Source organism: Lissotriton helveticus, chromosome 6 (genome assembly GCF_964261635.1).
Source record: "Lissotriton helveticus chromosome 6, aLisHel1.1, whole genome shotgun sequence".
Lineage (NCBI taxonomy): Eukaryota > Metazoa > Chordata > Amphibia > Caudata > Salamandridae > Lissotriton > Lissotriton helveticus.
Window position 1 is genome coordinate 716,588,296 of NC_136067.1, and position 23,486 is coordinate 716,611,781.

The 23,486-nt window shown below is 41.9% G+C and overlaps 1 protein-coding gene across 2 annotated transcripts in view; it reads right to left on the reverse strand.

Moving 5' to 3' along the window:
* The window catches only part of LOC144762910 (thiosulfate sulfurtransferase/rhodanese-like domain-containing protein 3), a 35,656-nt gene extending 15,378 nt beyond the window's left edge, over positions 1–20,278 (reverse strand). The window contains exon 1 of one of the 2 annotated variants that reach the window (XM_078648207.1): positions 19,793–20,278. In XM_078648207.1, coding sequence (XP_078504333.1) covers positions 19,793–19,940 — 148 coding nt within the window. In that variant the 5' untranslated portion in view covers positions 19,941–20,278. Of the gene's footprint in view, positions 1–19,766 lie in introns of both variants that reach the window. The other variant, XM_078648208.1, reaches the window with a different exon arrangement.
* Between the last annotated feature and the right edge of the window lie 3,208 nt (positions 20,279–23,486).

Here is a 23,486-nt window from a genome sequence, read left to right on the forward strand (position 1 = left end):
GTACAAACAGACCTCTGAAATATTCTGTTGGGCGGGACAGTGTTGGAAAGGGGGAGCCCTTCACACCAGGGATCACGTTTTTTATGAAGAAGAAAGATGGAAACGTTTTGGGGAATTGTGGTCCTGCCCTCTACCCTACAGCTGCATTTCACCTACCAAGAAAGACATGAAAAGGCCCCTGTACAGTCAGGATAATGTTTTTTGTCAAGTGAGAAAATAGTCGGGAGCTAGGCTTCATGGCACAAGTTGAGCCTATGTCTGGCCTCTATCCACCTCTTTATCTCAACTTTCCTCTCTAAGAAGATGGCAGTGGTACCATCCGATCGACCTCTCTAAGAGGAACTGAAATCTCCACTAGATACCAGAGATAATTTTTCTTAAAATGAAAAAAATACAAAGTGAGCCGTCAGGCTTTCATGCATAAAGCGTGCCTCTCCCCGACATCTATTCGCCATTTGCATTTCAGCTCCACTGGCAGAGCAGATGGGAAAACTTAACCATCCTGCACTATAAAGGAGACTAGGCACATTACAAATTTTCTGAAACTGAGCAATTTACTGGAGTTGTCAACTGTGGCCTAGTATCCACGACTGAGTGTGGAAATACTGCAGTGAAGCTAAACAGTAAAAACTGTATCCATATACTGAGAATTGTAGGTGCGCCTTTTATCATTGAGATATGGCATGTGGATCAAGTTTACCTGGCACCCAGACAAAAAAACACAAGGCTCATTTTTGGAAACTAGAGATCTAATAAAATCTAAAAGGTTGTGGCTTGTGTGCATCATGGAAGTGCTCCTTAATAATATTGCCCTAAACTGTCAAATGTAGAGTGAAAAAAAATGTTCTCCCAATTCCCCATGGGTGTGATCTGCACAAAACCACACCTTGCTGGATTCCGCTACATCTAGCCTCGAGGTATACAAATCCCTCTGAGTTGAGGTAAGCACTTGTATGATCTCGGTGGGCACCTCTGGGTAACAGAAGGAAAAGCAAAACAGTCTAGTCTTAAATCTCTAGGTCGCAGTACCAGGTCTCCGTAGAGATGCCACAAGATCAGGAAATAACCACTATTCCAGGAATGGAGAGAGAAAATGGCGTCAGTCAGAACCTATCAAGAGTTCTAGATCGAGAGAGTGAGAGTAGAAGCATAAAGCTTCAGCATTAAAATCAGTTAAAATCAATCAAAACAGACCTTCTCATAAAGAAAGGTTCAAGAAACTCAGTAGAGTTTCAGATCACTGTAGCTTAACACCTTAGCTGCTATGGAACGTCCAGCTCCAGTGCTGGACGTTCCATTGCACAGGTGCAGTTCGAACGTTCAACGGCCGACAGCAGCACTACGGAGGTAGTGGTGCCGTCGGCCGTTGATCGTGCGCAGCACCTAAGGTGTTAAGGTATAAATGAATATGTATAGGATAAGTAGCAACAATAGCAGCAGCAGTACCAGCTGCAAATCAGCAATAAGGGTAGTGGTGACGTAACCTACTCTAGGAACACACACACTATTATAGACAAACGTAAACATTGCTGCAATCTTCATGTTGCTTCTTCTTCTCGCAACGAGTCAGCTTTAGATGCTCTATTGGGAACGCATTCACTCCCCATCTTCTCAGAGGAACACAGTATTCGTTCAGCAAGTTCGAAGTTTGCAACTCATTTTTATAATTTGTAAATTTAATGAAACATTATCCCATTCAAGTCTACTTTCCCACGTATAAACTACATTTTTATCTTTTAATATAGAAAGCGTATTTATTAGCTAACAATGGTCTATGTAGAAATTGAAACAGCTATATAATGAAAAGAAAACATTATGCACAGCAACCATTCATTGAGAAAAGTCAGTTTAAAAAGGTCAAGATCAAGTTTAAAAGGTGAATTTAAAGTTTCTTAGCTCTGGTTAACCTTAAGATGGCAGTGTCTCAGGATATTAGGCCTAGTTTGTCTAAGTATGATTGTCTGGAGCAATTTTGGGAATAAATTTGTGTTTTAAAATTCCCGCAGGGGGCAGCAGCAATCTCAACCAGACTACGATACATTCAGTTCAAATATCTACACAGGGTGTACTTTACCAGGCAGAGTCTTTAGAGGGCAGGATTGATTACGACACTGCATTGTCTTCGGTGTCAGGCAGAGGTAGGCACATTTATACATACGGTCTGGACATGTCCCCTTCTGGATCGCTTCGGGAGAGGGGTACTGACATGCCTGAGGAGGTTTTAGCTTGGACACTTCCAAGATCGCCCAAGTTTACAATGCTACACAGGACAGATGGGGTAGGAAAAAACAGATACAAAAGACACCGTCTTTTACTCTGCCTTACAGTGGCTGAAAGTAATATTGCCCAACAATGGAAAGCAGAGGGATCTCCTCGAGTGTCTCTCTGGAAGGCCGGGATGGGCCGCGCAATGGACCTAGAATTTCCAGTCTTTGTGGCATGGGGCTGTTCACAAAAGCACATGAAAATCTGGAGTCGGTGGGTATCCCTTTGAAAATATATGAAGTCGCAGATAGCATGTCGGAGAGTGAGTCAACTAGGAGATATGTGAAGTCAGAATAATAGCACATTTAATAAGACAACAGCACTGAGGTGGAATACAAATGTAAATGTGATTTTAAACAGGCACTGCATGTTATTAGTTTACACCAGGGTTACTGTATATTGTTATTTTTGTTTGTATTGAGGGGTTCAAAGAAAAAAAGTAGATTGTCATTACCCTGAACATATATTGCAGACTTCATCTGTTATTTGTACATTTGGAATCTCTATAAAATCAATAACATTTGTTCCAAAAAATAAATAAATTGTGTTTTAAGACTGTAGTATTCTATGGTTGTACTTACCTATGCTTGTTGCAAGGTTACATGACTAGAATCTTATAATGAGTGTGTTCTATGTGGGAGTTCTGTTCTGTAAGAAGGTTCTACTGAAGGCGATTGCTCCTGGATATGACATGATGTGTCTCTGCTTGGTAGTCCAGCTTAACATGGAAGAGCTGGTCGGAAGTCGAGGTTCCTCAAAAGCGGTCATCCTCCATGGAAAAGTGTTCGTGATATGCAGCTAAGCTGCAGGCTTCCAGAAACAACGAGTGACAGCTGCGCGTTGACTAGTGCACGAGAGCCTCAACACTAGTGTGTCGGAAGGATGATGAAACACTAAGAATTTGAAACCTCATCAAGCTGTAAGCTGCACAAAGCTTCTCCTCAACGTTGTCTAGTGAGAGTAAGCGTAGGAGCAGTTTTTGGGTGAGCGGAGCACAACGGAAGGCAAGGTTAGTGCCACTGGAATGAACAACATGGATGTGCATTCCAGCAACTGAAAAACGGATGTCTTGTGACGTACTTTTGGCCACGCGCTACGCAAGTACGTTTGCGTTTCATTATTGGGAAGCGGAAGAAATTTCCAATTCACTTACGCCACATGGACGTAACACGTGGAATTCCGATACGGTTTCCATGACAATAGAGACCATTGTGAAAGGATCTCCACAGAAGAATATAGAGTTTCATTTATTCCATAACGATAACTTCATAAAGACCATTGTCGAAGACTCACATTGAAAAATTAACTTGGCCAGCACGTCGTAGTTAAAGGGAGCGGCAATATAACGTTTTTCACACTACTTTTCTTTAAAATAACTTTATTAAGAGCAAATTTGTCTATTCTAGCGAAGTTACAAGGCACATTTTATTAACTAGAATCTTTTTACAGGCAAACATCAAGACTACATTAATGTTCATTGCTAACAACTATATTGCATTTACAGTTTACTCTTGTTTTATCCCATTGTAAGTGTTATGTGTGTAACATTTAAACTTTTGCTTAGTGTAACTTACATTAGTTATTAGAAAATTATATGTTACTGTAGGGGTGAATTTACTCTTATAATCTTCATATACTCTGTTTAACGAAATTATTATGGCTATCCAGGCAGTTTCTTAACCTCCACCGTTTTTGGAAACACCATGTGACCTGCCCATCAAATGGAGAAAGTGGTTTGATCGTTTTGAGCAGTACCTTGGTGCAGTTGGTGCCATGAGATTTTGAGCAGAACGCAAATAGTATATCTTGCTACACTCTTTAGGCTACGAAGGCAGGGACATTTTAAAACATCTTCCCAATCCAGTGCAAGTTGAAGGTGATCCTCTTGATGAGTATCAGGAAACAGTAAAGAAATTACAGACAAGGTTTGACGTACAACCCAGCTTGGTAGTACCGCGTCACAAGTTTTTCTTACGTACACAGAACACAGGTGAAGATGTTGAGAGTTACATTACTGCTTTAAGAAGTCGTGTCGGACTGTCAGTTTGAAAATCTTGCAGAGCAACTTGTTCGAGACCAATTTATATCTCACTGCACAGATAAAGCCATCAAACAAAAGTTATTATCAATGGGAAATTCAACTTTAGAGGAGACTATTAGAGTGGCAAAGAGTATTGAGACATCACAGTTATCTGTGAAAGAACTAGATGAAAAAAAGTGAAGCTGTTGCTGTAAAAGTGAAAGATATCAAAGTAACTTCCAAGAAAACATCTGATGGACAACGTTCTTCTGAAAGACAGTATTCTTTCTTTTCAAAAACTGACATCTGTTTCAGGTGTGGGTATAGACCACACGCTCCAGGCAACAAATGTCCGGGGATCCAAATTTGTGTGTTGATCCTTATGTAGAGATCCAAGTAGGGGATCGTGTGTCAAATCTTCTTGTTGATTCTGGAGCACGCATTTCCATGATTACTTTGGAACTTTATCAAACAACTTGGCCTAACAGACCTCTTCTTCCTCCAGACAGGAAAGCTGTCTCTTATGAGGGACGTGAGATAAATCTTTCAGGCTACTTAGAAGAGATCATGTAATTCAAGGGAAGGAAACATTTTGGGAAGATTTATGTGGCACATAAAGGGCTCAACATCTTAGGCTGGTTTCACCAGGGATTATTTGGGATGGTACTCAGGCCTGGAACCAAAGATCAGGTGCTAGCTATAAGAGATAGTCCTGATCTTGAAAGTTTAGTTAATGATTATCCACACGTGTTCTCTGGTGAATTGGGGAAAATCAGAGACTTTCAACACAAAATTATTGTAAATGATGGTGCTTGTCCAATAAACAAAAACTCAGGAATGTTCCTTTCAGTGTTAGACAAGACCTTGAAAAAGAACTTGATTCCTTGTGCACTAAGGGTATAATTAAACCAGTGAAGTCATCCCTGTGGTTGTCCCTTTTAGTCATAGCAAGGAAACAGAGTGGGGAAATCAGGGTTTGTGTTGACCTTCGTTGTTTTAATAAAGAATAATGGGTTGACTCACATCCCCTTCCAAACATAAATGCGTTACTGACAAGTTTGAAAGATGCTAAAGTGTTCACTAAGCTGGACTTAGCATCTGCCTACCACCAGGTAGAATTGGCACCTGAGTCCAGACCTTTTACTGCATTTGTTTCCCCATTTGGAACTTTCCAATATGTACGTATGCCATTTGGGCTTGCCTCGGCGGCGGCCGTTTTCCAACGCCTCATGTCTAAAATGTTGAAGGGGATTGATGGTTTGTCTGTTTTTCAGGACAATGTCCTTATTTTTGTTCCTGATAGAGCTTCACATGATGTCATATTGAAGGAAGTAATATCAAGATTCCAGACCAATGGGGTTGTTTTGCGCAGGGACAAGTGTGTTTTTACGACTAAAGAAGTAGACTATTTAAGCCATTTAGTCAATGAGAAAGGTATTCTTTCAAAGTCTGGTCTGGTTGATTCCATTGTTAAAGCAAAATCGCCTTCTGACAAAAGCACCCTCAAATTTTTCCTTGGGTTATGTGAATTCTACTCAAGGTTCATTCAAAACTTTGCTAGTAAGTTAAGACCCTTATCACGTATGCTTATGAAGGGCGTTGTGTTTGAATGGAGCAAAGAATGTCAGGATGTTTTTGACTAGGTGAAACAACAACTCAGTTCTCCAACGATTTTGAAGCATTATGATCCCTTTCTTATGTGCACCCTTACGGTAGATGCCAGCAATGTTGGACTTGGTGCAGTTCTCTCTAAAAATAAAATGGCAAGTCCAAAACCATTGGGTTTGCCTCCAGAGTCTTATCTCCTATCTGAGATGAAGTACTCCGTCATGGAGAGGGAATTGTTGGCATGCTGGTGGGCTATTATGAAGTTCAGGAATTTTCTTTGGGGAAGGAAATTCTGTCTCAAATCTGACCATCAACCATTGGTTTTTCATCCTCAGTGGAAAGAATGTAAGAAGTTTCACACCCAGGATTGCACACTTATCTTCAAAATTGTTGCAGTTAGATTTTTCTGCTGAGTATATTCCAGCAAGCAAAAATGGGTGTGCAGATTTCTAATCTCGTTCTTCTGATATTGTTGAGCACAAGTCAAATATGGAAGAGGAAGATAAAGAAGAGTTTCTTGTTGCAGCTGTAGACCTTCCTCAGCTGTGTGCTGTGTCAGAGAATGAATGGCGTCAAGCTCTTTTAAATGATGTATCTTTAGATAATGTCATGAAATTTATCAAGGAAGGTTGGCCTAAGGAGAGGAATTTGAATTTCGAATTTAAGACATATCGTCAAGTGGCAGATAAGCTTACCATTGAAGATGGATTAGTGTTGAGAGGAGACAGGCTGGTTCCTCCTCTTGTATTAAAAGCCAATTTGGTAAAATGTGCACGAGGGACATTTAGGTGCTACGTTAACAAAAAAGAGAGTCCGACTTTCATTCTGGTGTCCTTCAATGGACAGAGAAATTGATGACTGTGAAATCATGTTTAATTTGCTACATCTGCAATAAGATTGCCAAGTTGCACACTCCACCCTTATCACCTATAGAATTGCCTTTGGCACCTTGGGTTAAATTAGGGTTAGACATTGTGGGGCCCTTCCATGCTCTTGATTCCTCGTCTAAGTTTGCTTTGGTCCTTATGGATTACTATTCAAAATGGCCTGAAATTAATTTTGTGAGAGAATTGAGTGCCAGATCAGTTGTTGAGTTCCTCAGTGACGTATTCTTGAAGGAGGGGTTCCCAGAATTTTTAGTGACTGATAATGGGACACAGTTTGTTGCTTCAGAAGTTGAGGAATATCTATGTATGTGTGGTGTTAAACATCTCAGAAGCTCGTTGTATCACCATCAGACCAATGATTTGGTTGAAGGAATGAACAGAGTATTAGGAGAGAGCATACAATAGGCTCTATCAAACAAATGTGTTGTGACCAATTCAGTGAGGAGCATGCTTTGGTTCTACAGAACTACTCCTCACTCAACTACAGGCATTTCACCTTTTGAATTATTGCGCGGTTGAAGGGCTTCCACTATGTCTTGTCCAGGTTGTTTGAGTAAGTGGATCAAAGGTAAACAATGGAATGATAAGGATGTCAGGGATCCGGTTGAATGTGTTCAGAATAAACAGAAAGTCTATTTTGATTCCAAGAAATGTGTTAAAGATGTGGTTATAAATACTAGTGATTATGTTTCCATCAAGAAACCTACTCACGTGAAGAAAGGAACTTCCAAATTCAGTTTACCGATTAAAGTCACAGATGTAAGAGGAAATTCTGTTAAACACATCAATGGGCAATGGTGGAACAAGAGCTGTTTAATGAAAAGTTTTCATTCTGATAATTTACAGAAATACGGGTAAAAGTGATGAAGAATGTGCAGGACAATTTGTCCTGAGTCTTAGTGTTTGAGATCAGAAAATTCCTCATCGGTATAGAGACTAATGTTCTATTTTAGTGATATGTTCTATTTTGTTCAAATTGTGCAAAGCCTATTGCTCTGCAGTGTTGTGTTTTAGGACTGTATACTATTCTTTTGATCATTGTTCCTAAAAGAGTTCTTCTTTCTTATTTTACTCCTTGTTTTATTTTTTTATTTTTGCTTTTCTCATCCTTCTCTTTTTACTTTTGTTTTTTTCCCTTCCAGCTTTTACTTTTCTAAAGGGAAAACCTATGTAGTATTCTATGGTTGTACTTACCTATGCTTGTTGCAAGGTTACATGACTAGAATCTTATAGTGAGTGTGTTCTATGTGGGAGTTCTGTTCTGTAGAAAGGTTCTACTGAAGGTGGTTGCTCCTGGACATGACATGATGTTGTGTCTCTGCTTGGTTGTTCAGCTTAACATGGAATAAACTGATTAAGATCTTACTTGATGTCCGTCTTCATTACGACAGACTCATTAGCTTTGCACATTAACTACGACGTTTCTAAATCTTTTTAAAACGCTGCTACACAACCAATAATACCAATGGATTAACCTCTAACCTTAGATTCTGTAATACCATGCTACTCACCTAAAGAGCCTCAATGCCTCATCGGGGCTGCAAGCGCTTTATAAATGTAATTACAATACAGTATTCACTCTCACAACAAAAAGGGGCCTCTCGACCCTCATGGTAACATCAAGCTCTACCTTGTGATGTGCACTGAGTTCTGCGTCTGGTTGATTAGACTTTACCTAAAGATCAAGCATCCTTACACAGAGTTCTGCTCATCTACAGAACTTCATACCTTAACAATATAGAACTCATGAGCACGCTCTGACTTGCTTTGCTGTAAAAAGTTCCAGTTTGAACACTACAGTTCAGGTCACATTTCTTGCCGTCGCAATCAGCAGTGTGCACTGCACACGGCGTTTGACTTCTGCAGACTAGAGCCGCTACTGCTTATCAAGCACAGCAGTGCTCTAGGTATTGACAGTAACTCAGGAGTATCCACCAGGGGACATTATAGCAAGACAAAAGACCATAAATAAATAACCTTGAAACCAATAATACAGGCCATACAATTATGTGAGTTAGAAAACGTATAAATAGTACGTATGTCGTGCAAGTACAGTTTTCTACATTTCTCACCTTGAAGAAAAAGAAAATCAACTGCACAAATGAAAAGCAAGCATTGGCAAACAGTCTGGCTTTTGTTAAGGAGAGTGTTTGATAACAGTTGGGCATAGATAAGTATGGCACTCTGGTATTTCAGCTCCTAAAGCGGGGCTGGGAGTGGGTATAAGGACCGCCACTGAGCCTGATGGCATGGTAGGGTTTGCATGAGTGCCCTTTCAGAAGCGCCTTGAAGACATTTCACTAAAAATTCTAAAACAGTTGTGCCATAAAACGTACCATTTGGCCCACAATTTAAAACAACACAAGACACAGTAATAAAAAGAAAATGAGCAGCCACCTGTATTTGGCTGCCACAAACATGCAGTAAAAACGTAAACATTTCAAAAATATTCACTGATGTGGCTGTTTATTTAACAATGTTTTTTTAAATATATAACCTTTCAGTTGTGCCATGCATTTTCTTATTATTAGTGAAGGACAAACACATCAAACATCACCTATCAAACACTCAAATTAAAGGCAGCTACAGTGTAACAACACCAGTGAAAGAGAAAGAAGGTAAATAGCCATCTAGTTGTACACCCGAAGCTTAGGCACAACAAATTGCCAATACTTAAAGTTAATATGAAAAATAAATTTAAATAAAACAATCTTTGAGCTAGATTTGTCACTGAAGAGAATGGGACTCTTATTAGGTGCATGTGAACAATGTGCACAGTCTTTGTGAAGTCTCTTGCAGTAAAGGGAGCCAATGGGTGAAGTAGACTGTCCAACCGCCCCATGCTGTATGCTGTTAAGGGTGCAGGCAAAATGTGAAGTACTATTTAAACACCGGTATGTATGTGTACTATGTATGTTTAAAAATATATAACAAGATCAATAGTCTGGCATGTATACCTAAAGTTGTCTCAAAGGTAAAAAAAAAAAAATCCTAGGAAATCACCTCCTCGACTCCAACAACCTAATTCTAAACACTTATATGGATGGGCAGACTCACTCGCTTTGCTCACTGAGGGCCTGATCTACTAAGATTGCATCCATAAAAAGAGGTTGCAAACTGCACACTGACTTTTTTTAATGGAATCTGATTTTGCAATATTATTCATGATTAGGCAGGTCGCAATTTGGGACAACCTGTGATTGGCTGAAAACATAGGGATGGTGGCCTACAAGGGACAGTAGAACACCATTCTTGTGTTTGGATTCCAAATGGGAGGCAATATTTAAAAAATAAATGTTTAAAGCAGTCAAAGTTTGTAAAAGGAATGATGCTGCTTTAATAAAAAATAAAGTAAAATGTTTTCCATTTGGGAAAACTTCAGAAGGAGCAAGTAGTAGTCCTTTGGTCCACTACCTGCTCCCACTGAACGGATTAACCAGATTCCAAAATGAGAAAGGGTTCCATGAGGACCCCTTCAGCTTTGCAACCAGTAACCAGCGCCTTCTATGAGCCAGTAACTGGTCAGTGGTCACAAATCATTGATATATAGACTACTGAATTGCAATTGTGAAAGAATGGCCCTTACAAGCCCCTCCAAATTGCAATTCAATATGTGTTACAAAACACTTTTAAAAACTTTTCAGACCCATCAAATGTTTTTTTTTACATAACAAATAGTAATTTTGCAGTTGCAGACCCAGTGATTTTGCAAATGGTTTTACAATAACAACATTCTTAAGTACATTTGGCCCTCGATGCCTTAAATGTACGGTTTAAAGTGGGGGCTATTTAATTTTCTGGCTACTCCCTTGGTAGTGCGGCTGTGTTTTTGTGATGCCTCCAGATATCTCAAAAAGAAGACACCAAAATGAAGTAACATCTTGACCTTTAACAATATTTATTCAAACTTGTAGGCTTTTGTGCAGGAGTGTTTACGATGTAGCAGTAGTACTACCAGATCTAAGTTAATATTTTTGTGCATCTCACCAGTGATAAAAATAACAATTGGGTGTTCTCTCAGGAGGAAAAACATGTATAACACTAAATAGGCATTCTCTAGGCCAGCGGGTTTGTCCATGAGAGATATGTGGGTGCCAAATACCAAAAGGGCTATTTGAAATTACCTAGACAGTGATCAGAGCAAGGGAAATTAGTGTGGGGATGCTGGGGTGGCCTGTAGTTGTCACTCTGTAGATACCACTTTGGAATAGTAATCTACTGATAGACCTGTAATAATTGATTGGATTCCATAAAGGGATCTTCACTTCAATATCGAAATTGCAAATGCAGAGGTTCAGTCAGTTAATAACAGAAATTATTAACAGAGTTTAGTATACACAAATAATTATGTGTATCCAGTGCACACCTAATGTGGAAATGTTTTGCCACTTAAATAAAGTCCAGACAACTTTGCATATAAATATTTTCAACACATAATGCCGTATGCAAGAGTGTAAGAGCAACAGGCTGTCTTCATTCTAGAGCACAGAATGTTAATAATATCACATTTACAAGACAATTTCATCAAAGTATGGATTTTCAGTAGTAAGAAGGGTCACGGAAATCAAAATAAAGTGCTCAATCATGAAGCGTGAAAAATCATGATTGGACAAGTAAGAGTATTTACAAGTGGTGGGAAATGGACATTACGCATACAAGAGCAATTACGCTTGACAATCACAGAAACCAATAAATGGTCTTAGAGATTGGATTATTCACTTGTGCAGTATTGATATTTCGACCCTGGTGGGGAAATCTGCGAGCCACCTTAAGGACTGGGAATTAGCTAAGCATCTGTCGTAGATCTTGATAGCACAGTGACTTGATACAAGAGCACGATTATAAGCTTTGAATACAAGGGGAATAGAATATCCGAAGTGCAGCTCTCAAATACATATTATTTTATGTTGGTCAATAGGCTGGTATGTGAAGAAAATAAACAAAACCTAATGATCTTTAGTGTCCAAGAATGGAGGCTAGTGAGCCAACTTCATGACTACTTTGTCCTGCCGTATTAAATAAAGTCTTTAAAGCACCACACTACTTTCCAGCATTCACTGCTGAACAAAGCAGTTGTGAAGTTAACAGTAACCTCTTGACTACTTGCTGGAGAGAGCGACGGGGGATTTATCAAGCAGGGCTGTATTAACAGGGTTTAACTAAATGCTGCTAAAATTTAAGTTGGAACCTATCCACTATGCCATCCAAGTAGAGTACCACCAAGGGTGCCCAGCTAACACCTAAACTAGCTAGTCCTGTGGTTCTTAACATTTTGTCTGGGGACCCTTAGTAATGATTATGTTTAGGTTCACAGAAGTTAAAAGGTTAAGAACTAAGGGAGTCCCTTTTCAGATTATCCAAAATACCAAATGTTAGAGTGGATGAGACTGGCAACTAGCCTCAATCTCCTGTTAATCCAAATTTAATGTAGAGTTCTCTACTGATATGTGTCTACTGCATTTTGTCCAGCGACAACATTAACTTTTTAATACATATATTTTAGTTAATTTATTTTTCTTCACTAAAGAATTACATAAAAGAGAATGTAATATATAATTCTTTTTAACTTTTTTTCTGTATTATTATCCATCAAATATCAGTTTGAATATTTTGATTCGTTTCTATGATTTTCAAAAGTGCTTCTCATACCATAATCAAGGTTCAGGTGTTTCATTTCACATTTAACTTATTTTAAGAGCATCTCAGATTGCCTTTCTGTATTTCTCCATCAACTTCCTATTGTTCTACCACATTTAAGGCCTGATTAGGATTGAGGTCGGACTTACTTCTGATCGCCATCCCTTCGGAAATGGGACAGCCCAACTAGCCGTCGGCGGTCATGCACCCGGAATCACGATGCAACCGCCTTCAAGGCGGTCACAAAGTGTATCATTTGTATTGCGGTGTATGCTGCGGCCTGCAGCACATGCTGCAGTACAAAAAAATACACTCTGTACATATCCCTGCTCTATGTGGCATTCACCGCATGGTGCCTGCCACATGGTGCAGGGATATGTAGGGGGAGGGCCCATATTGGAGGTCCAGGGGGAAAGAGGGTCCCGATACGGGCCCCCAAAGTTCCTTTCCACCAGCCTTTTCATGGCAGGTTAACCACCATGAAACGGCCGGCGGAAAGGGACATTGTAATCCCTACAGCGGTGCCTAAGTAGGCACCGCCACTGTTGCAGGGATACAACTCTCTCCGACGTGCAAACGGGCTCCTCGGATGCGTGGCAGCCGGTCTCTCCGACCGCCAGACATCCGCATCCTAATGTGGCTGTAAACAGTATCACAATGGAGGTGGGACACCCACCGACGAGGTGGTGGTCCCACTGTCATCATAATCAGGCCCTAAGTCCTGATCTTCGTAAGTGGAAAACAAAATAATAAATGTTGTCAAAATAAGGCCAGCTGATAACTCCTTTAGATGCTTTCTCAACATAGTTGTACGTGCATTTCCCTGGAGTAGATTCTAGGAAGTGTGGATGCTACCACATAAGTGTTATGGTCCCTACTAACTCACAGGAGAGAGACTGGGAAGATTGGTCCTCCCACCAATTTCAGGTATAGATGACTGCATCCTTTAATACCCATAAATTCAGACTAACCATAATAAAATCATGTGGGGGATACATGCTTGAAGCAATGACCCCTGTTGCTGTGAATGTGACTATATATTAACTACAGGGGCAAACAAAATATAGCACAAACTGCACTTCTATTGTAAACCATTTGAGGGCACAGTCAATATACCTCACACCAGTGTAGGTGACAAGGAAGTTCTAAGTGTATTACTCAAATGATTTGTTTTTCAGAAATTGTGTACAGTGCACTTCAGTTACAAACTAAATTAAAGATTGCAGAAGCATTTTTACATATTTTTTTACTAAATCATGCAGTATACAAAAATAGAATTACTCAACAAATCTGTGTTTTATTTCATTTCCACACTGTTAGGAGTCCTGCAGTACTGTGGGAACCAAAACTCAAAAGAGCCAGACTACACTACTTTCTATAATCAACATATATACAGTAAAATATATGCAGGTTAGAATGTTTTGGCCAATGATAATAATTATTAAAGTAATTCTCTGGTCAATGACACTTATAGTGTGCAAGGTTGAAATTGATTTAGCATGATTTCAAAATTGATGACCCAGTCAACACGTGTTTCGCCCCTTGAGCAGTGTGCCGGCCAGGGACTTTTTCAAGGCTAATATATAAAGCAATCAAGAACAATTGTCATCAAATTCATTGTCCTTTGGTGTAAACACTCAATAGCTATAGCGGTCCGTCCAAAGTCCTAATCAGCGTAGCCTGTCCTCTCGCTAATATAGTTGTAGACAGGCAGCGTTGCAAGTCTCTGTGGTCCGGAAAGAAGGAGTGGTATGGTTGTGATGTGCGGTCCAGTAAACGTGATCCCTCCGAAAACACTACCCCTTCCTGCAGGTTTATCACCAACATATAACCTACTCACTAGCTGGGGTGTGGTATCCCTTTCACTACAGGGATTCTCCTCCATCTATAATGGATTAAACATCCATCCAACTAACTCCTTCACATTTGGGAAAATAAATGCAGAACCAAACGCACTATGTTTTAGAAGTACAACCCTTGTCTACTCTTAGCATAACCAGTTATGTTTAATTATGACAGTGGATTGACCTCTATGAGAGAATAAAGCGTCCTACCCTGCTCATGTCCTCTCCTGGTTAGCAACTTGTTACTTCTGTAGCACGTTCAGCACTACACATGGCCAACCACTTGTACTGCAACACTGCCCATAGAAAATAATGGAGGTAGGCACTTTCTACAAAGTTGTGACTTACTACAGAAGTGAAAGTTACCACACAAGGAAAATTTGGGAATCCTGAAAAGTAGTAAATTTACTCAAAAGTGCAAGCTACTACAAAAGTGATGTTTGTGAAAAACACTTTGTAGCAAGCTTTGTAGTACTGCTGGAGTACCACAAAAATACTACAAAGTGCAGTTTGTGAATCAATCCCAGGTTTATCTGATACATATATTAAAATTATATGTGACAACTCAAGCAATTGTGAAGGCCTGAGTGTTAAAACAAACAAAAAGATAAACCTGTCATCCAATTCAGGATAATTACTATTTTATTAGTCTGTTTGTGATGCCATCATTTAAACAAGCATTTGCAATGCAATATGTCTCGCATTAGGAAAGTTTGAGCTATTGTTATTGTAAATGACAATTTTTGTATTTTGTGTTGGTTTTGAAAATAGCTAAATTAATAGCCTTGTCATTTACAATGCCAAAAGTTATAACTTTCTCAAATGTGACACCTATAGCATTTGTAATGCAATATGTGTTGTATTTACGTGACTTAGATGTATTGATATTACAAATAACAATGGCTTTTAATTTTTTTTAATAATGAATACTTAAATAAAAGGTATTGTAATTTATAACTGCAATAGCTTAAACTTTTGTAAATAACATTTTGTGAAGATTATGTTCATTGTATTTTATTGTGATGAAAATCCAAGAACAGAAGTGAAATATTAACATCTTTTTGTGACATTTGTAATAAAGCTTGAAACATTGAGAGAACATATTTGAACCAGATGTTGTTGAATGGTTGCACACATTGATGAGGTGGTGGCGCTGAGTGATGCTGTGGTGGCGACGAGTGATGCGGTGGCGTTCAGTGATGCTGTGGTAGCGCATAGAGATGTTGTGGTGCCCCTGAGTGATGCGATAGATAGATAGAGTGAGTGCGATGGATAGATAGAGTGAGTGCGATAGATAGAGTGAGTGCGATAGATAGATAGACGGAGGGCGATAGATAGATAGATAGATACATAGATAGATAGATAGATAGATAGATAGATAGATAGATAGATAGATAGACTGAGGGCGATCAAAAGATAGACAGATAGAGTGTGGGCGATCGATAGATAGAGTGATGGCGATAGATAGAGTGAGTGCGATAGATAGACAGATAGAGTGAGGGCAATAGATAGAGTGAGGGCGATAGACAGAATGAGACGAAGGGATAAAGAAGAAAATGCAATGACACGTGAACGAAGGAGAGAGGGGAGCATGTAAACGGGTCTAAAGGGACGTTAGTAAGAGAGACAGAGAACAACAGAAGTGAGTGGAAGGCAGAATGTTGAGAGGAGGAGAGAAAATAGAGAAATATGAGGTGTTAGTGGGAGAAGAAGGGAGGGGACAGCAAGGCAGAAAGAAGGAAAGAGGAATAGAAATGGAGCACGAGGAGGCTGGAGAGAAATTGTAAAAGGGAATGAAAAGACAAAAAAATAACAAGCTGCAAGTTTCCAAACTTTAGAATGAACACAAAGCATCCAGTCACATTTTGTTTAACAGTGGTAGTTGCGCTGGACAATTTTTTAACTGCGTGTACTTGAAGGTTTGCGCTTATAAGTTGGCTTGACCTAAAAAGAGGAGGAGGATGTAAAAACGCGGAGAGCGCGGAAGAAGTGGAGGTAAATGAGGAATAGGAGGAGAAGGGGAAGCAAAGAGACATGATGCAGTGATATGTAGAAAGATGGAGCAATACAAGTGATAGTTGAGAAAGCAGGGCAGTGAGATGAAGGGGAGAAGGGAGATTAGTGCAGAGATTATTGTTAAACTGTAACATGGAGGCAAAAGCAGTTAATAAAAAGTGAGCGCATTACAGGCCACAAACAGCTTTAAATTACTCTGCGTATTGCTAGGCGCGAGCAGGCAGGAGAGGTGTGTGGGGAACGAGAAGGGGTGGCGGGGGTGTGAGGGAGAGGGCAGGGGAAGGAGCGGGGGAGAGAGGAAGGGAAATGTATTGGTACGGAGGAGGGGGAGAATGGGGGAGGGGAAGAGAAGGCCGAGAAGAGAGGAAGTGGGGAGAGAGGGTCAGAAAATGAAGGTGCACAAAAGGCTGCGACTGTGTAACCCCACCCCCCTCGCCGTCCTCCCCACCAGCACTGAATCAGAGGGATTAGGGTAAATAACAGTGGCGGCGGGCCAGCGCTAAACTGCCAGGCTGCGCGCTCCCTGGGGCAGCTGAATAAAGCAATTAACAGCTCCCCTGGAAGCCGCGCGGCTGATCATTGTCACGTGCATGCCTCAATATCATTATCAGGTCAGAATGTCGGCAATGATGCTGATGTACATTGTGTGAGTACAGCCTATAAGGCGTTAAGGGTTCATTTAATTTTAACCTCATGCCAAAAATGATTTTTCTGCGAGGTGCACTTTTTTTCAGTCGAAGAGACTGCCCTTTAAAACAAGAAGGCATTGCACTAGGGGCAGGCACGGGAAGAAAGACGGTACTTCTTGTACAAGTTTCTGTGAACCGCAGTAAACAAACAAGAAAAAACACCGAAGCACTACATTTTAGTGATCGCAATCACAAAAACAAACAAGAACGAGGTATGCGGGTGCTTGCACACTCTGCAAGTTCAAGAAAAGGAAACTTAAAAGATGACTTCTGTATGTTGCTGTAAATCTGGGGTAAAAACTGCACGGGTCAAAACGTACATTCAAGATATTAAGTAAATATACAATACAATATTAAGTAAATGATGCCTTCGTCTCGAGTACCGATGAGGGAGCACTGCAAATGACAATACAAATGCATGTCTCTTGTCGGATCAATACAAGTACAATCACTACTAGCTAGGCTTTTTCTTTCTGAACTTGAATGCGAGAAAAAAGTGTAGCTAAAAGACCACTTAGTAATGAAGGAAACTTTAAAAAACAAGGCATGTGGCATAGAAGGATGCTGGTAAAAACAACATGCCCTCGGCATTGCGCGCTGGGGAAAATTCACGCTTGAATGCCTGAATGCGGAAGGGTGGGAGGGAACCTTTGAAGTGTGAAGCTCTCGGCATTGCTGTGGCAGGTCAGAAGCGCGTGCACGGGCACATGAACTGCATGTAATCCGAATCCGCGCTTGGTTCAAAGAGTTTGTTTCAGCTACAATAGATCGACATCTGCAATGCGCAAGCGCATTGGCAGAGGTCGACCTAAAAAACGAAGGGGATTACTCTCAGACTGTCTGACATGCAACTCTTCTTGAGTGGGAACTTTCAGCCTAATTAAAACAACACAACTTCACATGCATTCATCAGTCCATAAAACCTGCAGTCATATTTGACTTTACTTTGACAAATTTAAAGAGGCACGGAGTGGATCTACGTGTTTTGCCACAGACAGATGTTGTTACATTGGCTGGTTTCCTTCAAGCGCTCCCTTGCAGACTCCCTTTTATATGCTCAAGGGCAACCCTGATGTCGCTCAACCCTTATCACTTATTTGTGGGCGAGTCTGCTAAAAAAAATGTGTTAATGATTCTATAAAAAAAAAAGTTACGGTCGGAAAATTGCAAGGGAAATTATGCTTGCCACGTTTTTAACATAACATTTTCCAAAACATGATAATTCTACTTAGGCGCAGATGATCAGGCAGGGTGCAAGTATGCTTTTGCCCGGAGTGCTACATGAGCAAAGGCCGACCCTGGAAACATACCACAATCATATATTTTTTACATCTACACATCATAAAGATTTAAGTGTTGGGTGCCTGGCAGTGGCGGCTCCTCCGTTAAGGCGGAGGAGCGTCACCCTACTGCCTTGAAGCAATAAAAAAGGGAGAAATAAAATGATATTACGTTATCATTGTATTTATTTTGTCTTCCTGCTGTGGTAGCTTTGCGTGACGAGTGGAGCTGCAGAGCAGCCAGAGAGGAGTGGTAGAACCCTCCTAAGTTTGCAATGAGTGTTTGGTCGGGCCTCTTGAGCTGTTCAAAACAATCTTGCGCACTTTCCCTGTTCTTTTTTGGAAAACAAATTTGCACCGGGCACAGTGCACAATAATAGACTGTGTAGCAATTAGACCAGTGTTTGAATTATGCAACCAATACTACTGTTATATAAAAATATATTTTTCTTTTTTATTTCACTTTTTCAAATATTAGAAAAAATATACATACATATAATCAATGATTCTTTTCATAAAATACACATTCTAGATCCTTCTATATACAAATCTGTTCTCCATGCCGGCTGTATTACATCCTGCATGGAGAACATGCCCAGCACCTCAGTCCCTGGCTGAGCGCCGAACCACGGCGCTCAGACCAATCACAATGCTGTATTGCAGCATTGTGATTGGTCAGTGGATCCTGGCTGTGCTTCCTGCAATCTGTGCCTGGCACAATGTCTATTTTTAACCCCCAACTTTATTCCTCTGGGTCCTCTACGTGAGTGAATACTAAACATGCAAACTTATACATGGAGGTTCTGGTCTCACTACACAGCCGTAGAGCCCCCAGTGGACTCATGGAAGCTTTGTATGCTTTACACCCCAGTTTGATAAGAAAACAGCCTCAGTGCCATAGGGGAACGTATCACAGACCATATATTTTGTAATATCTATAGATACTAATGGGTCTATCGCCGGGTACCAGAGCGCCTTCGCCTTTTTTGGCAGCCCAAAATTGAAGGTGTGTCGCCACCACGACTTGGGAGTCCAGAGGTGCCGTGCAACCCATAGAAATGGGCATAAGAGTAATCCCTGAACAGGTATGGCGCAACTCACAGTAATGCACATTAATATTAGTGCGTTCTTCCAACAGATAACGTTGTTTTAAAATGTACATACAATGCTGCAAAGTTACGGATAGTTAAGCTAAGACGCGTGCAATTTGTGAAACTGCCTTTTTCATTAGTTTTTAAACAATTTTTTAGGTTTATAAGGTTGAACTATAGACCTTAGAAATATTAAAAGGAAAATAATAACTTGCTTTTACCGAAAATTACGGGATAACCTACGTACCTACGTTGAGGTTCGAAAGCAGCCAAGGAATTACATTATACGGCATGTTTCACACTCCTGTTACAGAGCATTGTTTTTAAATATTATCCTGCTATTTCCTGCCGTGTCTAAACCACCGGTTCCCACCCCGTCGTGCCGGGGTCAACTACCCTCTCTCCCTGTGTCCTCCTTCCCCTCCTCACCGGAAACGCACGGTGCCATCTCTCACCCGCACTGTTTCGGCGCTGTCCGGAAGTTCCTGTGACCGAAGACAGCGGTCTGCCTGCAGCAGCCACCGCCGCCGCTCCACGACTCCAGCCGAGCCTCCCTCCGGACCGGGCGGCGGCTCCAGCCAGGCGCAGCAACAAGGCAGACATCTTCCGTGGAGGACACAGGAAGCACGTAGCTCTCCTCCCCAACCCCACGGTGACCCTGAGCAGTGGGCTGGCCCGCCTCCAACGCGCCTGCCTGGGCCTCCGAGTCAAACTTTATTGGAGGGAGGGTGCACGCCGTGTTGGACGTGAAACAAAATAGGGAAATGTTGAAAATGTCCATTCGGTGCATGCTCTTCTGTCCCCTTTTGAGGGCATCAAAGAGATTGGCGTGTGTACCAAACGAGGAATGTTTTCGAGAGCGGAGACTGGCTACTTCCACGAAAGATGACACAGCGTGGCTGGCGTCTAGAGGACTGGAAAGTTGAAACTTGATAGCTTGTAGTCAGGTTAATGTTTCAACCCTATATGTACATAACGTGAAACCAATGATATACAGTGACTGTATTTGGCATACAGAGACAGGAGTACTGATTCACAAAGGTGTTGGTAAAAAAGCCATAAGCAGAGGCGCAGTTATCCGTCGTTCAGCAGGTGCAGTGGCACCAGAGCTCAATGATGTAAGCGTCCCACTGCACCCCAATTGTGGGTGTTTTTACTACCAAACCTAGAGGATGGGAGCATGTTCCTTGATTTGCCACCCTTGTGAAAACAGACTCCCTTGCTACGCCAATGGTCATAAGTTACTTCTACTTGTTGCAACTGTTGACCAGGTTACAAAACCAGCAATCATCATTACTCCGAGTCCTTGATCTTTTTCGCCACAATCTTTACATAGTAAGCATTCACTGCTGCTCACAGAAGTTTTACCCAGCCAGTCAAAATATTCCCATCCCATCAGTATGGCTTTTTCCTCACTCCCCTCCCACCATGCCACGAAAAAGTAACCACAATATCCCCATTTCCTGTTGTTTCCAAACACCCCATCTCCAGTTGAAGTAAAATAAATCACTTCCTAAGGAGTGGAGAAACCTGAACTGGGACGAGGAAGACCAGGACTTGTAGGAATATAATTACTGGTAAGTATCTGGGACAATTACAGCCTTGCCCGTCTTCCTCGTACCAGTCCTTACATAGAAAGCTGATACCCAATCCAAAACATTGGGCTGCAACTCAACTATTCACAAAAACTTCAAACATAAAAAGTACTCCAGTTTGAAGTTCATTCACTCCATTATTGTCCAAAGCTGCATCCTGAACATAAGAACCAAAAGCAGATGAGATACTACCCCCAACTGTAGTCTGTAGTGTCTCATCTACATTTGGGGAGTAGACCATGTGGCATGGCAGCATTGCAAATATTAAACATCAAAGCTCTATTTAATTCCACCAAGGAAGCAGCAGCTCCCCTACACTACGTCCCTTGAGTTTAGAGGGACTCTCATTGCTTCTTGTAAACCATCACTATAGCTTCATTCAGCCATCTACTCAGAGTCGCTACTATGGGATGTATCCCCTGACCCAACTCACCACATGTGGTAAACAAAAATTCAACCTTTCTAAATGGTTCTGTCCTGACTAGATAATGTCCAAGGCCCTCTGGGCATCAAGGATGTGCAATAACTTCTCTTCAGGGGAAGGTAGTGAGGGCACACAAACTGGCGAAACGTAACTACTCACACAATGAAAAGCAGAAGTAGTCGGCAGAACAAAATCAGGACTTGGCCTCAACACCACTTTATCTGATTGCCACTAAACATGAAACCTTGTACAAGATCTGCAGAATTCAACACTTCAAATGGAGCTCTCTGAAGTGTCTTTAAGACCAGAGAAGGCCCAAGGAAGAAACTGGGCAATTAATAACTGTTTTATTTGGAAAAAAAGTTGCTTAATAGCTTTACCATTAAGGGAACTATAGACTCCAGTTGTGAACTCATAAAAGCTCTAATGGCTGTCCACTAAAACCGCCCTGTGGCAACTGTGAGCTCCGGTAGAAAGCCATCTCTCAAACAAATCCAGCACAAATGAAGGATCCCCAGAAGTAGCGGTCACATTCCTAGCTGCAAACCACTCCTCAAAGCTTTGCCAGTTTTGGGAAAAGGATTTAAACTTATATTGACGTTTGGATTGCTGAATAAATGCCACCACCTCAGGAGAACACCTCATTGCCTGCAAATGCATCATCTTAAGTGCTAGAGGCAGCTGGAGGCAGACTAGAGGTGTATGCTGTAGAGGAATGCCCCTCAGAGAGGAAGGAAACAGTGGAAACGTCCATTGTGCCCTCTCTGCTAGTTGGAGGAGAAGAGGGAAATTGCTGATGAGGCTGCAATTTCTGAAATACCCTCACTATTGAAGGGAGGAAAGGCAAAAAGCAGGAGTTTCCTGGGTCAGGGAACCCCCAGAAGCAAGCTTCTGGCTAAATATACCTGATTCAGTCATCACTGTAGTGGTCAAGAGATCTCAAGTGTTATAGGTACCTTCTGCTTGTACTGTTATGAATTGGGATCCCAAAACCTCAGAGGATCGTGTACTAAAGTTACAGATGTCATCTGTCTCAAGGAAGGGTCTCTAATGCGCCGAGCTGGTTGTGGCGTGCTACGTGAGGAGAGCTATTGGAGGACGGCCATTTCGCCTCTTTTCCTGGAGGGACGATCCTGGGCTGAAGAGCAGCTGTGTAGCGCCCTGATTGCGAGTGGCGCTTTTTCCATTGTGAAACCTTTCCATTGCTGACCTGTGGGGGACTGCAAGTCCCAAGTATCCCTTTGCCCAACTCCACCTGGCCAGGATCATCAGAACGCCCACAGCTCTAGGCGCACTCTTAACGGCTTGCCGCACCCGCTATCGCGGGTGCCGCTGCGCTGAGCTGGTTGTGGCGTGCTACGTGAGGAGAGCTATTGGAGGACGACCCTTCGCCTCTTTTCCTTGGAGGGACGATCCTGGGCTGAAGAGCAGCTGTGTAGCGCCCTGATTGCGAGTGGCGCTTTTTCCATTGTGAAACCTTTCTGTTGCTGACCTGTGGGGGACTGCAAGTCCCAAGTCTCCCTTTGCCCAACTCCACCTGGCCAGGATCATCAGCACGCCCACAGCTCTAGGCGCACTCTTAACGGCTTGCCGCACCCGCTATCGCGGGTGCCACTGCGCCGAGCTGGTTGTGGCGTGCTACGTGAGGAGAGCTATTGGAGGACGGCCCCTTCACCTCTTTTCCTTGGAGGGACGATCCTGGGCTGAAGAGCAGCTGTGTAGCGCCCTGATTGCGAGTGGCGCTTTTTCCATTGTGAAACCTTTCTGTTGCTGACCTGTGGGGGACTGCAAGTCCCAAGTCTCCCTTTGCCCAACTCCACCTGGCCAGGATCATCACCACGCCCACAGCCCTAGGCGTGATATTAAACAGACATTTACTACCGCGTAGCGGGAGCGCCGGGCTAAGCCCGGGCAAAGGGCGGGCCGTTTTGAGGCCGTTCGGGGGCCGAAGGAGGCCGGGCTGGGCCATCTCCCTTGGCCCAAGGACGATCACTGCATAGGACTACAACATATCAGCAAGTAAGATCTAGCCATCTAAGTCTTATGGTTTATAATACTTAATTACCTCCTTTGTACGTCATTATGCCCGCCTCAAAACCTCCTAAAAACCCTAAGACTATCACACATTCA